Here is a 17,692-nt window from a genome sequence, read left to right on the forward strand (position 1 = left end):
TTAGCATTCACCGTGAATTGTAGTTCATCAAATGCAAGGTCATGGGTCAAAGACTATTTCAACGTAAATTCGCCATGCCATCGCGCACTGGCTATCAACAGTCGTAAATGGTTTGCATACCAAAAGCATCAATCAACCTAGTTATTAGTCACTTGACACTGAATTTTAATTCTATGATTGGATCATTTCCTAAGGCAATAGAGTGATGTGGATTTGGTTTAGTCCAGCATAAATTGGAAATGATTCAGTGCATCAGAACATAAATTAAAAATATGAAAAGTAAATTACAATCAATCAAATACAGACATAATATAACTATATTTCATGTGTACAACAGTTCATAGAAGGCTTGCATATGAGGTCCTCGCTCAAGTTGACTATATTCGGTATTATTGTCTGCTAGTTGAGCATCAGGCGCGAGGGATGGTTGATCAAGGAGCCGTCTCAGTTCCTTGATAGCTGGAGATTCTTGCTCAAGTTTGCAAATTAAACGATCTGGTTTTGTTTCTTCCATCGAATTCCAAATAGTAGATATTCTAAAATTATAATAGAAGAGAAGCATTCAAAGCTGTTTCCAGAATCCTAGCCTATTGAGAAAATCTTGGAGGTCAACCAAAAACTTTTATAGGTCAAGCACAAAGCTTACAGAAGCCAAGAGTAAAGGTAAAACACTATGTGAGAAGTATTTGATTATTCTTCCACGGAATTTTGATGACTACATAAATTGAAAATGTTTCGGTGATGAGCGTGAACAGGAAGAGTTTTCAATTTCACCTAAGCTACTGCGAAAAACAATCACATGCTAGCAAAAGTGAAGGGCATCCGAGTTATTTAATTTTTCAGCCTAGAAAAATCTGTTATAATGACCTTAAAATGACCTTGTACAAAATTTGTTTCATACAGTAAACATATTCAATTAAAATAGTCTTTTGTCGTCTGTTTGTACCCTCCAACATAAAAAAACGTATGTTAATTTGGAAAGCAGCACCTGTCCTCTCGGGCCGTATCCAGTTTGTTTTTCTTTACTATGGCTGTATAAAGATCATCAACAGAAGGTAGACCTTTTTCTTCACCAGAAGTAGATACGGTAGACCTCATCCGCACTTTGACCACTTCAGGACCATCGTCAGATTTGACAACGGTTTCCTATTACAAATACGAGCACAGCAACTAAAACTTGTGATCGGCTGTCAGTGCAAAAAGGACTTGAGCCGAATCATTCAAGTTTGTGAACTTTGAAATTCAAAGATGCTATCATCAGGCGAGCCAATATAAACAACTTGAACAACCTGAATGGTTTTATAGATGGCAACCAAGCTTATATAAAACAAACTTGTAGTTTTTGTTACTTGAACCCCTTTAGGGTTACAGAGATACACCCCTATAATCCAGACATAAATTATAAAATACATAAATATATTACATATATACATGTATCCTTTCTTCTTTACATATTAATTCGGTGAATAAGTAACGTTTCACTTTTGAAGTTTTCTGTTCACTACTGCCTCTCTTTTCAAGTGTTTCAAGTGGAGATGACTCTTAAATGGCTAACTGATGTTCTTTTTTATCATTCTTTTGTGGCATAATTTGAAAAAGGTTTCAATTTAAAATGCAATAACTGCCAAGAACGTAATAAAAATAAAAAATCAAATATAAAATTGAGCCTTTTCAATACTTGAATTGTTTAGGGAGGGATGAGCTAGTAACAATATAGTACCCTGCTATACAATGTAGATTAACATATACAGCTAAAAATCTCAAACATAAGTGAAAACTAGTAATGTTATTAAAAAGAAAGTATTTAGCTGGACAACATAAAAACAAAATGACTTTCTAAATAGCTGTAGCCATGGCATGTGGGAAATGGTAAGTACCCTAAACTGGGTGGTTATTTATACCAAGGGAAAATTTTCACGATACTCACCAAAGTTGAACAAGAATTCTGCATGGAGTATTTTGGAAATAGCTAAGAACGGGCTGAATAGGGTACCATTTAAAATACGTACTAGATATTACTAAAAGATGATTTTTAATTTGTGACTACCAAAATCTTACAGTCATCACATCATCGTCACCCTCATTCAAGGTCGGCAACGCAGCCATCAAATGTGTTTTCCTGAGCGATGGTGTCGTGTGGTTGGCTGCTGGTCTAGAGAGGCTTGTATTTTCTTTGCCCTTAAGGAGCTTTTGCTCAACTGTGGGCTGGTCATTTTGGCTCGGAGCACTATTGTCTGTAATTCAATAAACAGTACAGGACAAAAGATTACAAAACTCAAGTTCAGGATGAAAGCTGAACCCTGTTTCTGCATCACTGACAACGTATGACAAAGGCACTGGCTACCTCCGCCAGTCCTCTAGCTTGTTAACAGTCTTATTCAATGTAGTAACCTCATAGATATATAAACATATATATAGGTATATATATCTATGAGTAACCTGCTGTCGAGAATGTTGGGAGTCAACCGCTAAGTTGAAAGACTGATTTTCAAAGCTGCCTCTTTGATACTCATATGCTGCATTTTACATGATGGAGAATAATAGAGAGATTTGACTTGAAATTTGAAATTTGAAAAATTGAAAAATTTGCTAATCTGGAAAGTCATCTGTTCAAAAATTATTAACACGCTCTGCTTTCATAAATAAGGATTTTGAGCTGATAATTTTTAGGTAATCCAGTTTTAACATAGTTATAAAGCATCACAGCGGTTTCCTGTCTATATTTTGCAAAGATCGCAAAACTTTCTGTTAATTTTCATGACTTCAAGATGTTGATAAAACCTGGTATTTGGTTGAAATTACACTAAAACAATATTAACACCCCAATCTTAATGTTATCTGCTACTGTTAATGCAAAAAAGTTTGTGCTGTCAATTAAGCTCTTGAGATTTATAATTACAAGTAGTCAAAAAGTTCCGATGCATATCGGATCATAACTGGTCATAATCTAAAACAGCCATAAATCATAGAGAATTAAAAGTGGCCACCCGAGGATTATGGTCAAGACATAATTATAATATGAAGCTTTTTTGCATTTTCAAGTAACATTTTCTGTTAAATAATATTATGTACAAAATATGTACTACTTATTTGTTAATTTTATGCCTTCTAGTTTTATATTATCATTGTATTCTAGCTTTGTGATACTGTATATGATATTGTATGGTATATACTACAACTGTATACTGTACGCATACATTTGTGATACTGTATGGTATATACTATAACTGTATGCGTGCATTTGTAATACTGTACGGTATATACTATAACTGTATACTGTACATGTACATTTGTAATACTGTATGGTATATACTATAACTGTATACAGCTGTACGCATACATTTGTAATACTGCACGGTATATACTATAACTGTATACTGTACATGTACATTTGTAATACTGCACGGTATATACTATAACTGTATACTGTACGCATACATTTGTAATACTGTATGGTATATACTATAACTGTATACTGTACGCATACATTTGTAATACTGCACGGTATATACTATAACTGTATACTGTACACATACATTTGTAATACTGTACGGTATATACTGTAACTGTATACTGTACGCATACATTTGTAATACTGTATGGTATATACTATAACTGTATACTGTACGCATACATTTGTAATACTGCACGGTATATACTATAACTGTATACTGTACGCATACATTTGTAATACTGTACGGTATATACTATAACTGTATACTGTACGCATACATTTGTAATACTGTACGGTATATACTATATTCACTACAATAAAAACCCTTATTATTTGCGAGTTATTAAAATGTGATGTATTTTCAGCTTTTCAACAGCTATTTTTTATTTTATGATTTATTATAGAATCTATCTTTCTTTTTTATTTTACTGTAAGATATAAGTACAGTAACATTTATTCTTGTATATCGAGTTAGTTCAGCTGCTAAGTTTATAATATACGACTACGATAGGTTAAAGAAAACTTACTACCGTAGACGAGGCCGTAAATACTGTGGTCACAACTCCAAAAATCATTATGGTGTTGATTTGATTTTATTGCTATTTTGTTCCACCACCGAATGCGGATAAAAATGAATTAGGCCAGATAAAAAAATAATAACATGAAAACTCAATAGAATTAAATAAAAGAAACTCTTACGATATTGAATATTATATTATAGTGCCCGACTATTTTATATTTGTTGATGTATTTGATACTCGCTTTTGTTTGGCAAATCTTTACAACTACTGTCCAGGATTTTAATTACTCATATCTTCAGTGTTTTAAATAGGCTTCATTTTTGTTAATCAATGTTCAGTAAGTGCTTTGACTCATATTTTGAAATCCTTAATATCAGCCGAGTCGGCACATCAGCCGGCATCAGCCGACATCTGCTTTGTCCTACATAATAAAACCAAAGTTTTAGAGCAAGACAGGTTCAGTGCTAGAGGCAGTCAAAGATTTAGATCCTATGCGAGTGCACAGTTGAATAGAAGAAGTAAAGCAGTTCCGTCTTCAATATAGATATAAACAAGTGTCGGTACCTTTTCCCTATAATATTATATTATTGAATATACTATGATATCGAATATTCTATTATTGAACATGCTATGATATCAAATGCTATTATATTGTTGAATATACTACGATATTAAATATTACATTGTTAAATATACTACGATAGCAAATATTATATTATTGAATATACTATGGTATTGAATATTGAATGTACGCCATAGTAAGAGGAGATTGGCTTTGTAGTTAGTTTTATCATGATCATATTTTAGTAACGAAGTAAAACAGTGCATTTAAGACACTTCTCTCAGTTGCTGCATTCAACCTACACACTTATCAGCACTAATCAAATGAATATGGACTCTATCATGTCTTGTTAGGTGAGATATGGCATGAGTACCTGGAGAGCTGGCAACATGAGACAAGTCTATCTCTTCATACAGAGGCCCTGCAGGTGCTCTTTTAGCTGGGGTTGTCGCAGGGGAAGTTGGTGATGTCGGAGTCAGAAGCTTTCTCGCTGATGGCAAGGGTGGTACTGGCGTGGTTGCCTGAACCGAAGCGATTGACTTTTCTTCGGAGGTTGGTGTGTGAGAAGCAGATGATAGAGGAAGATCAGATAACTCCTCTAGAATTAAAAGCAGGATGAGATCTCTACCCAAAGGTGGCCTTTATTATCTGTGATATTTTAGAGTCAGCGTACTTAAACCGTAATGAAAATGTACTTACCCACTCCTAGCCCATTATTACATCATATCATAAAATGTATGTTACAAACAAAGGACAGCTTGACATTGAGTAGAAATAGCTATGTATAAATGCATATCTACGTAAAAAGTTAATAGAACAGAGTGATAAATATTACGGAAGTAAACCAGTAAGCCAATCTGTAGCTGGTATCTATTAAACATCCCTTACTGGCCTTCGGATTTCATAACCCATGACTTTCTAAGTATGATCTTAACTTGCTTATTGCAAGCAGAAGTCTGCATTGTGACAGCGCCTTTACACTTTATGAACTTAGCCAGATGTTGTTGAGTTTGATAGCAAGAGAACCTTGACCAGAGTCATACTCAACTGCCGTTGAACGCCAGAGTAAATGCTGTTTTTTGTAACTACGAGCCACCAGAGTTTGAACCTTTTGGCTCTTACGTATGATCTGCATGTACTCTGCACCAGCTCATGTAAAAATAGAAAATGTTTTATCTTATCAGCTGTACAGCAATAAGATTAATGTTAAGCCTCAGCTTCTGTGAACAGTCTTTAGAGTTGCTTGGATTTCAGTCTATGAGTTACTTATACATATATCTCCTGCTTGGCCATCAGAAGGTAATGACCTGTTGTGTACCTGCTCAGAGAATTCAATAGACAAAGCACACTAGTAAAGAGAGTGAGTCATTAATAACTACTGATACACATCGTATGCATTAGCTGTTTAAAAGTACATGTATTGTAATGCATTGATGAACTAGCAATCTTACCGTAAAGTGGGCCTTGATCTTTCAAACAAGGGCTTGGCTCAGACCCTGACATGCTGGCCCGCTCTATGCTGCAAGGAGATATGAAAACTTAACACCTTACAAGCAAGCGACTGCAATGTAGTAGCTAATGAAATGAACAGTTTGAACAATAGTTCCTGAAGTCAGTAACTTCCCCTTTGTCAGCTTCAGTGAATTAACACAAAAGACAAATCTATGTAAGCCACCCGTGACCTTCATACATGAAGGTCACGGGTGGCTTACAAGGTCAAGGTCCTTGCATGATCAAGAAAGATTTCACACATCTATATATATAAATCTCAAAGTCTGTAGTCATTCGATCTGTCCAGCTATACCTATTAAAATCTAGGAATAAAAGATCCGCTTTGCACTGGATTTGATCTCGGTACCTCCCGTTCACCAGGCAATAACCTATCCAATTAAGCTACGCGAGATGCAATGGACCCATTAGGCGATATGAGTCGTTATCTCGGTAAAAATACGCATAGCACTTTGCGTTACTCAACGTTACTAAAGCTTGCTCTCACGGCTCTTATTAGTAAGTTCAACAATACAGATAATAGTTAACTCAAATTAGTCATTGGCAATGTGCCAGGCTAATTGCAAGTGGCAGGCAACTACATTGCCTGTCCCTGTTTATAGGCTGTTTTTATTACCTGTGCAACGGCGGGCATTCAACTAGTCTAAAATATATTTTCATCTTTTAAGAAGTTTAAAGATGAAAATATAATGTAAAAAGAGGTGTAAACTTTGCAATTTGTAAAGCTTAAATTTTTTGTTACAGATGCAAACTTTGCCACACATGTTTTAGAGAGGTGACTTTTGAGTTGACAAAGAAGCAATGCTATCTTTATAAAAATGGATACCTATATGCGGTATCTTTAAAGATGAGAAGATGACAAAAAGAGAAGCAACAACTACTTAGAGAACATCGTAAACTTAAGACAACTACAAATGTCTTCTAACAAAAACAAACTAAAAGTTGCTTTGCACCAAATGATATGATCTAGGTGACAAACTAGTGTGAGCTAGAAGATGTGCATTAAAATCTAATTTCAAGCTGGAGGGTTTCATCATATTGCTCTGAGTAATCAGTGATTGCAGTTAGCTTCGGAAGCAGTGACTAACTACTCTCTGTTCAGTTGTCTAGGTAAACTAGCGAAAAGGTCGTAAAACATTCACATGACTTTTAAAAATTCATCAACTCAGACAGGCATTCATCTATGCTTGACAAACAGCAACAAAAACAATTTGCAATACAGAGAGTTGTCAGCTCATTTCTCCGTATCAGTTAAAATAAAGAGGAAGCAACTCCTAATTTTACAACTAGTATGGCGTAGTAGTTCAGCGTTTACTGTAAATTTGTTTACTAATTAAACAGTTATTTAGACTTGCTAACAAGGGTCTTATCGAGATCAAAATACCTCGTTTCTCATGAAGTATTTATATTTAAGGATATTTCAGCCACAAAGTATGCGTAGTATATGTTCATACCATGACTGCCTAAGAGATTCAGCTCTCTTTGTATATTGCATAGCTAATTGCAGTTTGTGTATCCATCCCTCACACTCTTTCATGTCAGGGGCAACCTGTCAATCAAGACAACATTGTTGCAAACATTTGACTCACACAAAAGCAATTTTTTAATACCTAAATTGTGTTCGAAGAACGAATAAAATTTCAACTCCGCTCTATGTGTACAGATGATCTGCTTGTAGCATGGTACAATAATTATGTACACCAAACACACTTTTTGGAATATAATCAACTCGTAACCTTGATAGCTTTGAATCTGTCGAAAAATGTACAATTGCCCAAATCCAAAATTATTTTGAATATGATTTCAATTTTTACTCATTGGCCAACCAACTGCAAAATTACAAAATTTATAAAATAGGGTATTTGTACAAAATTGTTTTCATGACATTACGATGAAATATTTTGCATTTATTATAGCTCCACCATGGTTATTAACTTGTTCTGCAATAGAATGCTTTCAATAAAAACAACACACTAGTTTTGCTCAATAGTACTAACTCTCAGTTACTAAGTTCCCATACAGTGATGGCGCAGTGATATATACCCCTATGTGGCGCTGCAATGCCATCACAAAAACAGTCGTGTGGCTCTCATTCTATCATGATTCATTGTTGCTGTTTGAACGTGAAACACCTGTGTGACACGCTGTCTTTGTGCCATGAAAACAGCCTTAGCGATCCCTAGCGTTGCACTTGGGCGTCTGCTTATGTCATACTTTTCTGTTGCTTCCTATGCACACATATGGCGTCGCACAACCATTGCTCTACTATAGTGCTCTATGGAAACAAGATCTGCTTGTAGACCCAGCATAGTACACTACTTCAGTACTGATACACCCAGGTGTTGCTACACTATTGCTCTATGGCATCTTAGTAAATGACACCATGAGTGTTTCTCTATTAGTCAACTCTGGTCCTAAACTCGTACTGATGAGCGTATGCAGCTGTTTCTTCTGTTTGATCAACATATAGCGTCACCTTTAACCTTTTGTGATGATACTAGGAAATTTTAAACAATACTGGTAGAAATACTTTATTCATTCTATGTAAAAGGTGTTTATCTTGTCTTATAAAATTATTTGAATAATATATTTTATTCGTTCAAGTGAGCCAGAGTATTTGCTTATGTGAGGGCATTAAAGATAGCATAAGTATGTTTACTTCTGCGTAACCAAACAAAAAAGATTCGTAATTAGTCTTAGAGACGTCCAAAAGCCAATTTGATCGATATTCTAAAATAAGGATCTTGTTAAATGTAAAGTTGTAACCCAACTGAGTAGAGATCTGCTATCATACGCTATAGACACAACCACAGAAAGAAAGAGAAGATATATTTGTCTGTTTGTTCTTGACACTTCACAGGATCGACACTTTACTAAATTCAATCAATTCTCATTCTATGTGTTGATGAATGCCGAAGTAATACTGCAACTCTCTTGATCACACTAACTGCTATTAACTGAGCAACTGCGCTAACTGCGCAACAATAAATGACTCAACCTCGTGTCAGCCATATTTATTGCTTTACAATGTTGCAGGGTCAACTTTTCTTCATAAGCAATGTATTTTTGACACGATGAATCATACAAATGGCACCGGTCTAATTTTTGTCGATGTTTGCTGGAGCATGTCATTTCATAGTTATATATCTATCTTCTAATAAATAGACTTTTGTTGATCAAATGTGCATCGTGAATCATAACTTATCAACGCTGCCACCTAAAAGCTTGACATTATGTTTCCAGCTTCATGAAAGGTAACCAGGGTTTAGCTATAAATGATAATATTGGATACGTTCCCGCCGTAGACTTCACAAATGCTGACGCTCGAACAACAATAGTGAGTTGCTTGTTTTAGCAAGTTGATCAACACACGTTCTAAAGGAAACAATTCTAGGATATAATATGACCGGTCAATAAAGGTAGTTGTTTGCCCTGTCTAATTAGATTAAATACCCAAAGGGTCATGCCACTTGTGTGGCTGGTCCCACGAGTTTTACGCTGACTATGATCGGGGCCTTCTTTTAAAAAACCATGATATATATGGTATTGGTTGAACCTGCTATATATGACATGTGACTGAAACTGAGATATGTACTAAGTTTCCATTCAGTGATAATGTAGCGACACCTAGTGTTGTGCCTGCGCCGAAGCATTACGCTGGGCCGACTAGCAGATCATAGTTTCTATCGAGGGCTATAGTAGAGCGATGGTTGTGTGACCCCTTATGTCAACAATAAAAACTGTTGCATATGAAGCAACAGAAAGGCAAGATCCATGCGCATGAACAAGGGCGGCATTGGTCGCTAAATCCGTTTCCATGTTACAAAGATGGCGCATCACACAGGTGTTTCGCTTCCAAATAACGACACTGAATCACAATAGATTGAGAGCGAAAAAGCTGTTTCCATGATGGTATTGCAGGGCCATATGGAGTTGTGTCGCTATGCCAACAGCAGAGCATGGTAAAAACAAAGCAATTCGCTTGTAATAAACACTATTTGACATTCTTATTCAGCTTTTAGTTCCGGCTGATTAACCACATTCACAACAACTCTACTTTTTTCATTTGCGTTTTAAAGATCATAAAATTCAAGCATTTTCCAATTTTACCTCTAATCATTTTGCAATGGCTTTGCTACTAGGCATGTGGCCACCTGGAAACATCTGTAATAGAATAGCCTTACTAGTATTTTATGTTACGGTATATATGCATGCGTTTGTCCATGTGCTTGGTTACATTTTAGGAACTTGGGCTACAAACAACAGGTTGGCTTTGAGGAGACCACACTTGTGTCTACAGGACCTATAAGGTGCAAGTTTTAGAAGGTGTTGGAGGCACCACAATATACTTACAGTAGCGTACGCACAGAGGTGAGTGTTCGTATGCTTACTAAATGGTAAGTGATGTAATACAGTACATCGTAACTCAATATGAAAAAGAAAACTGTGAAACTAGTAGTTTACTAGCTATTGTCACTAGGATTATAATCTTTCATTAGCCCACTTCTGATTGGAGGATTCTCCGATTATTCTTCAACTAAACTTCCTCCTTGTTTGTCATAATCATAGCTCTCTGTTAACTAAATTGACCCAGCAAAAACGTGCACAGACATAGCGCCATGAGGTCGAACAACTGTAATTCAGCATGTGAAGTTCTAACAAGGTTGTTCCACAAAAGCTACTGACAACGAGGAGCAGATGGTTCATCTTACCAAAGTTATTTTCTCTTTATGAAGAGTAATATCGATACCAAATGGAGTCTTTGCATTTGTAGATCGTGCGACCTGGTGTGCAAGACACATGTCAAGGGCATCAGAGCTTTGGCCACCCTTCGCGTCCTGCAAACACATTGAGATGCTAATAAATATTGCCATGTTCATCTACATATAGTCAAGTGTTGGCTACTAACAACCTATCCTTTATACTCTAAATGCGATTTCCATCAACCACCAGCTATATATACAACATAATGAGCAGAGCAGACAAAGTCAAACTTCACAACACCATCCTGATGCCGCAGCTGTTACAGTGATTGTGTAATATAGTGATAGCGAAGTGAATGTGGTTTCTTAGTTCCAAAAATGCTAGTAACGATGGAGACCTTGTTAGCTGTAACATCTGAAGCGAAAGAGTCATTTAGGAGAGGATGATTCTCAATATAAAAACGTAGCGGTACATGTAGAAAATTTTGTTTGACTTCCTCAACTTCTCTCCACAATTATTGCCATTATTTCATAGAATCATTACTATAATTGTATATACTATAATTGTAAGATGTATTATAGATGGATTGTAATATGTAATACTATAATTGTAAGAGCCGTGTTCGAAGCCACACTTACAGGTTTGGAAAATAAGATTGCTTCTAATGGGATTTGAACTCTCAGCTTTCAGCTTGGTCTAGGCCAACACTCTACCACCTGCACTAATCCTCTACCTTGCTTCAGTTCAGATAATGTAAGAATTGTGCAGATGGTTATTTCACCTGATGATCACTCGTGGCAGACTGCAGGGTACTAGTAGATATAGTAGGAACCACTTGAACCTTAAAAGCTTGATGAATTTCATGTATTAATTATTTTTGTCATTAGGGTAGCCACAGCAAAATATCTGAATTGCTGAATTAGGCAAAAGAAGTAACTCAAAGTTCATTTTTATCGTGTATCATCAGTGGCCATTTTAGGAATAAAAATGTGACCCTGCTGTTTACGGGCGAGGCACTCTAGAGCACTAAACTTCTAGAGCTCATTCCCTTGTCATAGAACAGAAACATTTAAAATCTAAGAGAAACATAAATCTCAGAAGTTAGTTTCCAACATGTTAGCTAGTAAAGTACATCTCTTGATATCTAGCATATAGAAAACCTAGCCTGCGTCTAAACAGCTGATCATCATGTGCAGCATTCTAGAAGACCAAATCACTTTTAAGAGTTTTTGTAAATGTGCATGAAAATTTAATTACACCTGCTCAATGTTTAACAAAACTACCACAAGCATGACACGTGTGAGCAGTTTGAAAAACACTATTCTATCCTATAGACTTCATTAGCTCAACGAAATCAAAGATAAGTTCTAAATATACACAAAAAAGAGTTATCAAGTGCTCCGAAGTTTGATAGCCCAAGGAGAAATATTTAAAACTTTGGTTCTATTAATAGAAATATACCTCAATAGACAAGCACTTGTACTACAAAATATAATTCACTTACAGATTACATAGGAAATCTATGGCTAGTCAAACTTTCTTGGCAAGGTCCTATGCTCAAATAGGCAGCTGACAATACAGACTAGACAGACATACTATGAGAGAGGTTGTAGACACTACCATAATATCAACTTCAATTGGACAGACATACTATGAGAGAGGTTGTAGACACTACCATAATATCAACTTCAATTGGACAGACATACTATGAGAGAGGTTGTATTTTTACCAGGTTTTGGCTGGTACAAAACTCAAGTTTTGTACCAGCCGAAACCTGGAAAAAACATAGTCACTCCACGCATAGTTGCCGGAGGCGAACCACTTTGCCCTGTAGATGACTTTGTATACCTAGGTAGTAATCTCTCCTCCAAAGCCGACCTAGGGAAGGAGATAGAGAGAAGACTGCAGGGAGCTAGCATAGCATACAGCAAACTGAAACAAAGAGTGTTTGAAAATCCAGTCTTGCAAGTCAACACCAAGCTAAAAGTGTACAAGGCAGTAATTGTCCCCACACTACTGTATGCCTCAGAAACGTGGGCTACTTACAGCACTGACGTCAAGGTTCTGGAGAACTATCACATAAGGAAAATGAGAGAACTGCTAATGATCAAATGGTCTGACAAACGCACTAACAATAGTGTGTATCAACAAGCTAAGATGTCCAGCCTCGAAAGTATGATCGTTAAGAACAGACTTCGTTGGGCTGGACACTTGGTTAGAATGCCAAACTACAGACTACCAAAACAGATTCTGTATGCCGAACTAGAAAATGGGAAGAGGTCACAGGGGGGACAAAGAAAGCGCTATAAAGACTGTCTCAAAGATAGCTTGAAGCGTTGTCACATCAGATGTGAAACCTGGGAATGGAATGCCACGAGAAGAACTGGATGGAGAACTCTAACTCATAAAGGGGTGAAGATACTTGAAAATGAAAAAATGCGTCACAGAGAGGAGCTCAAAGCAGCACGAAAAGTGCGGTGTAGCTCATCTGATACTTTGATGAATGATGACTACCAATGTCCACATTGCAATCGTCAATGCAGAGCAATGATCGGACTACGGAGCCATCTTAAAACACACCTAACACATCAATAAAGCAAGCAGATATCTTAGTCTAAAGAGAGGGATTGCATAGAGAGAGAGAGATACTATGAGAGAGGTTGTAGACACTACCATAATATCAACTTCAATTGGACAGACATACTATGAGAGAGGTTGTAGACACTACCATAATATCAACTTCAATTGGACAGACATACTATGAGAGAGGTTGTAGACACCACGATATCAACTTCAATTGAGCTAGCAAGAACTATGGCTTCAAATAAGATTTGAGCAGAAGATATTGGACTGTCTATACCAGTAGATTTTAACCTTATTAGACATAATGAACCACACCAATTTCCTGTTGAACCATCTCATTGTCCAACCAACCATTTCATCGAACCATTTTTTATTAAAAATTGAAATACGATTTTTTTCGTATTACAAACAAATCTTAAACAAAGTTTTGTCAAAACCTAGAACCAAAAAAAACATTACCGTGTAAAATATATTATTCATAGCAATGAGCTTTTTAGTCATTTAAGCAAATAACTGAACAGCAATAGTGACAATAATTTGCTTTGTCATTGACCTTATGTTACTGCAAATCTTGAAAATATTTTTTGATCAAATGAAAAGTGTTTGTCCTGCAACTATTTTTATAAAATGCCGTTTTTACCATTTGTACACTTCATTTCAAGGATTATATGGCTTTATAGTTTTTCAATGGTATTACTAGATGATCAGCCAGTCAAAATTAAGAAGCTACATCTATCCATTATATACACCAAATATGAAATGAGATAGCATGATTACCGGTAGGATGTTAGGGTGCAAGTGGAGTGTAACCTCATACATGGATGGCTTCTCATTATACTCTGATGGAAATCATAAAGAAACAAGGATCTAATTGTAGCCATTATCACGGAGTCACAGTATGCTAGGGTGCAACAACTATAATCAGGTTAACAGGAGGCTATGGTACATCAAAGGATTGATTTATTGACAAGAGCAAATTGTTCAGTACAATACGATATAGGATCGTTCCACTCTGTACACAGAATACCATTATTCTAATTTTTTGCAAATTGAAAGGATGATATTGACATAGTAGTAGAGATCTTAAAGAGATTTATTAATACTACTACTCTGGTAGTCTAATGTGCAAGACAAATTATCAGATGTAATAGCTATGCATACAATTATTCCAACATACTAGTGGACAGTCGAGTGATGTGATTGTTAGCGTGTTTTTCTACCATGCTCAAAGCCGTGTGTTTAAATCCCGTATGATGCAATATTTTTTTGCAAAGTCCAACCGAGGCTTCAGACGGTCAGACATGGCTCTTATTATAGTAATATTTAACTTCCTCTCACGGAATCATCCAGATTCTAGACCATAACAAATCTTTGACACTCAAGTCAATGTGCCTTAGATCTTTGCTTATATATTGGCTGACTCTCACCCAATATTGGTTCAGTCAAACCTCTCCTAGTGATTGCCTTAACATGCCATGGCTCACTATGGACTTTACTATGAACTAAAAGATTCTTGGCCAAATTCAAACCACAAATAAAATCGCAAGTGGGTCATATGAAGGGCATAGAGCACCTCCGATTGTAAATGTTAGAAGTAGCTGGTGGATATATCACAACTTGTTTTTTATTGCGTAATGTAGTGAAAATTACGGAATTTTTCTATATTTCGATGTCTGAAAATCCAGCTTTTCCAATGTCATCATGAATGAACAGGGTACGCAGTGATCGAAACAAATTAAAGAGTAGAAGTTCGCACCACTGCTATTTTCTCACATAGAATGGCTTAATAGGGCTGTGTGTACTTAAAGGTGGGCTACATGGCGGTACGCTCTTGGAGCTCCCCAGAAAAAGTGCCTCTCACTCGGCTGGCTAAGTGGCTTATACCTATCTAGCTCTGATTGGTAAACCTATCATCATTATCAAGACCTGACAACAGGGAGCAGTTATTTAATTGAAATTTTCAACACAGGACTTCCTGATTGGGGTGCGGGCAGTTGTTCCTGGAAGCACAAGAATCAGTCGTGATGACAAATAACGTGAATTTGTCATCACAACAACTTGTCCATGTAAATCCGGATTTTCATATCTGCTTAATATCAAAAATAAATATTATAAAGCCATCAATCGTGAAAATGATCTGCGCATTTTACGTACCAACAAGGAAACACGTTTCGATCAGGCAATAGCAGAGAAGAGACAAAAAAAAGCCAAAGACCATAAAGGGAGTTGTTTCTATATGTTACTGCTGTGGGCAGGCGTTAGACTTCTTAGAATGACCTTCAAATAACATTGTTTTCATATATTCCACACATGTCTGTTATTTGTTATGTTTTGAGCCTTTTTTGTTTTATTCAAAACAAGGAAAGTGGCATTACCCTCGCCAGTCCATGGAGTTCACCAATGAAAATGAATAAGAAGCCTTGCCGTAGCAGAATGACTAAAAGCCTAAAACAAATGTTTACATACAGAAAAGAGCCAACTGGAAGCAACCAGCAAGATAAGTACGCAATTCTGAAAAACTGTGCCTTTTCTAAGGTCAAGGGAAAATTCCACAAACGAATTGTTTAGGTCACCAATGCTCAACGCAGACATCACAACAGTGTCTTTCTGAGGATGCTTTATACAGACGCCGTGAGCTTCAATACGCACATTGGCTGTACATTGACCAATAAAGTTAGCCTTTCTATGTTATGTTTAATGATTTATTCAACTCGATGCCTTTGGTCGCTGCCTGTTTGTTGTTTTATACCAATTTTATATTAGTGAACAATAGAATCACCATCCTACCTCGTGCTCCGCTGTGTTTTTCCAAAAGGACAGCCACTTTCCAGTCAGAGTGCACCATAGTTGTTTACTTTTCTAAAATAAGATATACTGTGTGTATGACGGCAAATAGTAGAGCAGCTGACTATATGGCTATGTCATTTGTTAGCTTTACTCTTTACTCCAGATAAGAAAACTCATACAAGGAATCTGGCCATTAAAGTACTGAGCCGTTATCAGATATAAATGTGGCCAAGATAAAAATTGTGAGATCGCGAAGCTAAAGATCAGTAAAGCTTACTTGCATGCTAAGTAACAAGATAGAACTTACAATAAACAGCGTCTAGTCAAAAAGCAAGGAGATGCTCCTGTGGTTTATCTTGGTATCATCATAAATGGATGCTTCATGAAGATCATCCCTACTGTTCATGCTTTTGAGAGTTAATATCAAACTTCCTATGTAGACCTATCCTGACTCCGCAAGTTAGCAAGAATGGTTGTCACAAAGTTGCCTGCATACAATCTATGATGAACTAAAGGCTCAATGATCTCTTAGCAATCTTTGCCTACGAGCTAAGCCACACATTTCATTGCAAAATTCTCTACCTATGGGTCGGGTCGTACATTTCATAGTAAGTAGAAACTGTTGGTGATGAAAAAGTCGCTGAGCACAACGGCGAGCGAGCCTAATCAATTTAAGTTATAACCAACTGTTGTAGGAAGCCAGAAAAACGATAAGGGCTACCAAGGTTTGAACCGTGAGCATTCTGCGCGAATGTTAGATGTTTAATCTAGTGCGTTTTGTGGCAAGCGAGTAGAACAGCTTCCAAAAAGCCCCAATATTAATCCTAGATCGGCTGTTCACCTGCATAGGCTGTCTGGTTTTGAACATGCTATGGGTGTTCATTACTAGATTTTGGTGCAAAAACAAGGTATAGTTTGATTTTAAGCGATGCACTAATATTTAAGACCTACCACAAAACTCTTTTTAGTCAACCAGCCACTGTGAAAGTTTGCCAGCTCTTCGAGCACAGCATATGCATTCCCTTCAATGTCTGCATCTGTCTTGCTCCCTTTACGGTGCTTCCTCATGAACGCCATACAAGCAGCTCTCAGCTAGAACCTCAATTTTTGTTCTAAATTCTAAAACTAAGGACAAGGGCAATTTCACCTATATTTAGATAGTATTAACACAAAATCTAAACGATCATGCTGACCCAGATTGCTGTCACTGCATATTGTAACTAACTACACATATATATAGGGAGTTCTAGCTATGTTTAGACTAAGATTAGTTGTGGGTTACCTTTGCTACAAACCACATTCACTACTTAAGAATGTTTTTCCTAGCCTGAAATCTAAACATTTTGCTAAAAGCTCATGACTAACAAGTAATAACAGCTATTACAACAAAAAAAGGAAGCTAACTTACATGGCAAGCGAATACTTCTTGTGATCAAAGATGCATGTGATTTGAAGGCCGCTGTCTTTTCTCATTCAACTAACTACAAAAGACTCCCAAGCTACAGCTCTCCTCGACATAGGAATACGGAGACCTACTAAATGAAAAAGTTGTAATGGAGTTCTCTATAATTT

At 36.6% G+C, this 17,692-nt stretch overlaps 1 protein-coding gene across 1 annotated transcript; it reads right to left on the minus strand.

The window, feature by feature from the left end:
- Window positions 1-309: 309 nt before the first annotated feature.
- Window positions 310-17,635, minus strand: LOC137390000 (uncharacterized). Its single transcript, XM_068076216.1, has 10 exons — window positions 17,529-17,635; window positions 17,072-17,245; window positions 16,121-16,192; window positions 10,759-10,884; window positions 7,501-7,595; window positions 5,989-6,056; window positions 4,911-5,135; window positions 2,059-2,234; window positions 989-1,146; window positions 310-536 (listed from the first exon to the last, which is right to left on the minus strand). The coding sequence occupies exons 2-10, from the start codon at window positions 17,195-17,197 to the stop codon at window positions 323-325; spliced, it is 1,260 nt and encodes a 419-aa protein (XP_067932317.1). The 5' UTR covers window positions 17,198-17,245; window positions 17,529-17,635; the 3' UTR covers window positions 310-322.
- Between the last annotated feature and the right edge of the window lie 57 nt (window positions 17,636-17,692).

The sequence above is a fragment of the Watersipora subatra genome, chromosome 3 (genome assembly GCF_963576615.1).
Source record: "Watersipora subatra chromosome 3, tzWatSuba1.1, whole genome shotgun sequence".
Lineage (NCBI taxonomy): Eukaryota > Metazoa > Bryozoa > Gymnolaemata > Cheilostomatida > Watersiporidae > Watersipora > Watersipora subatra.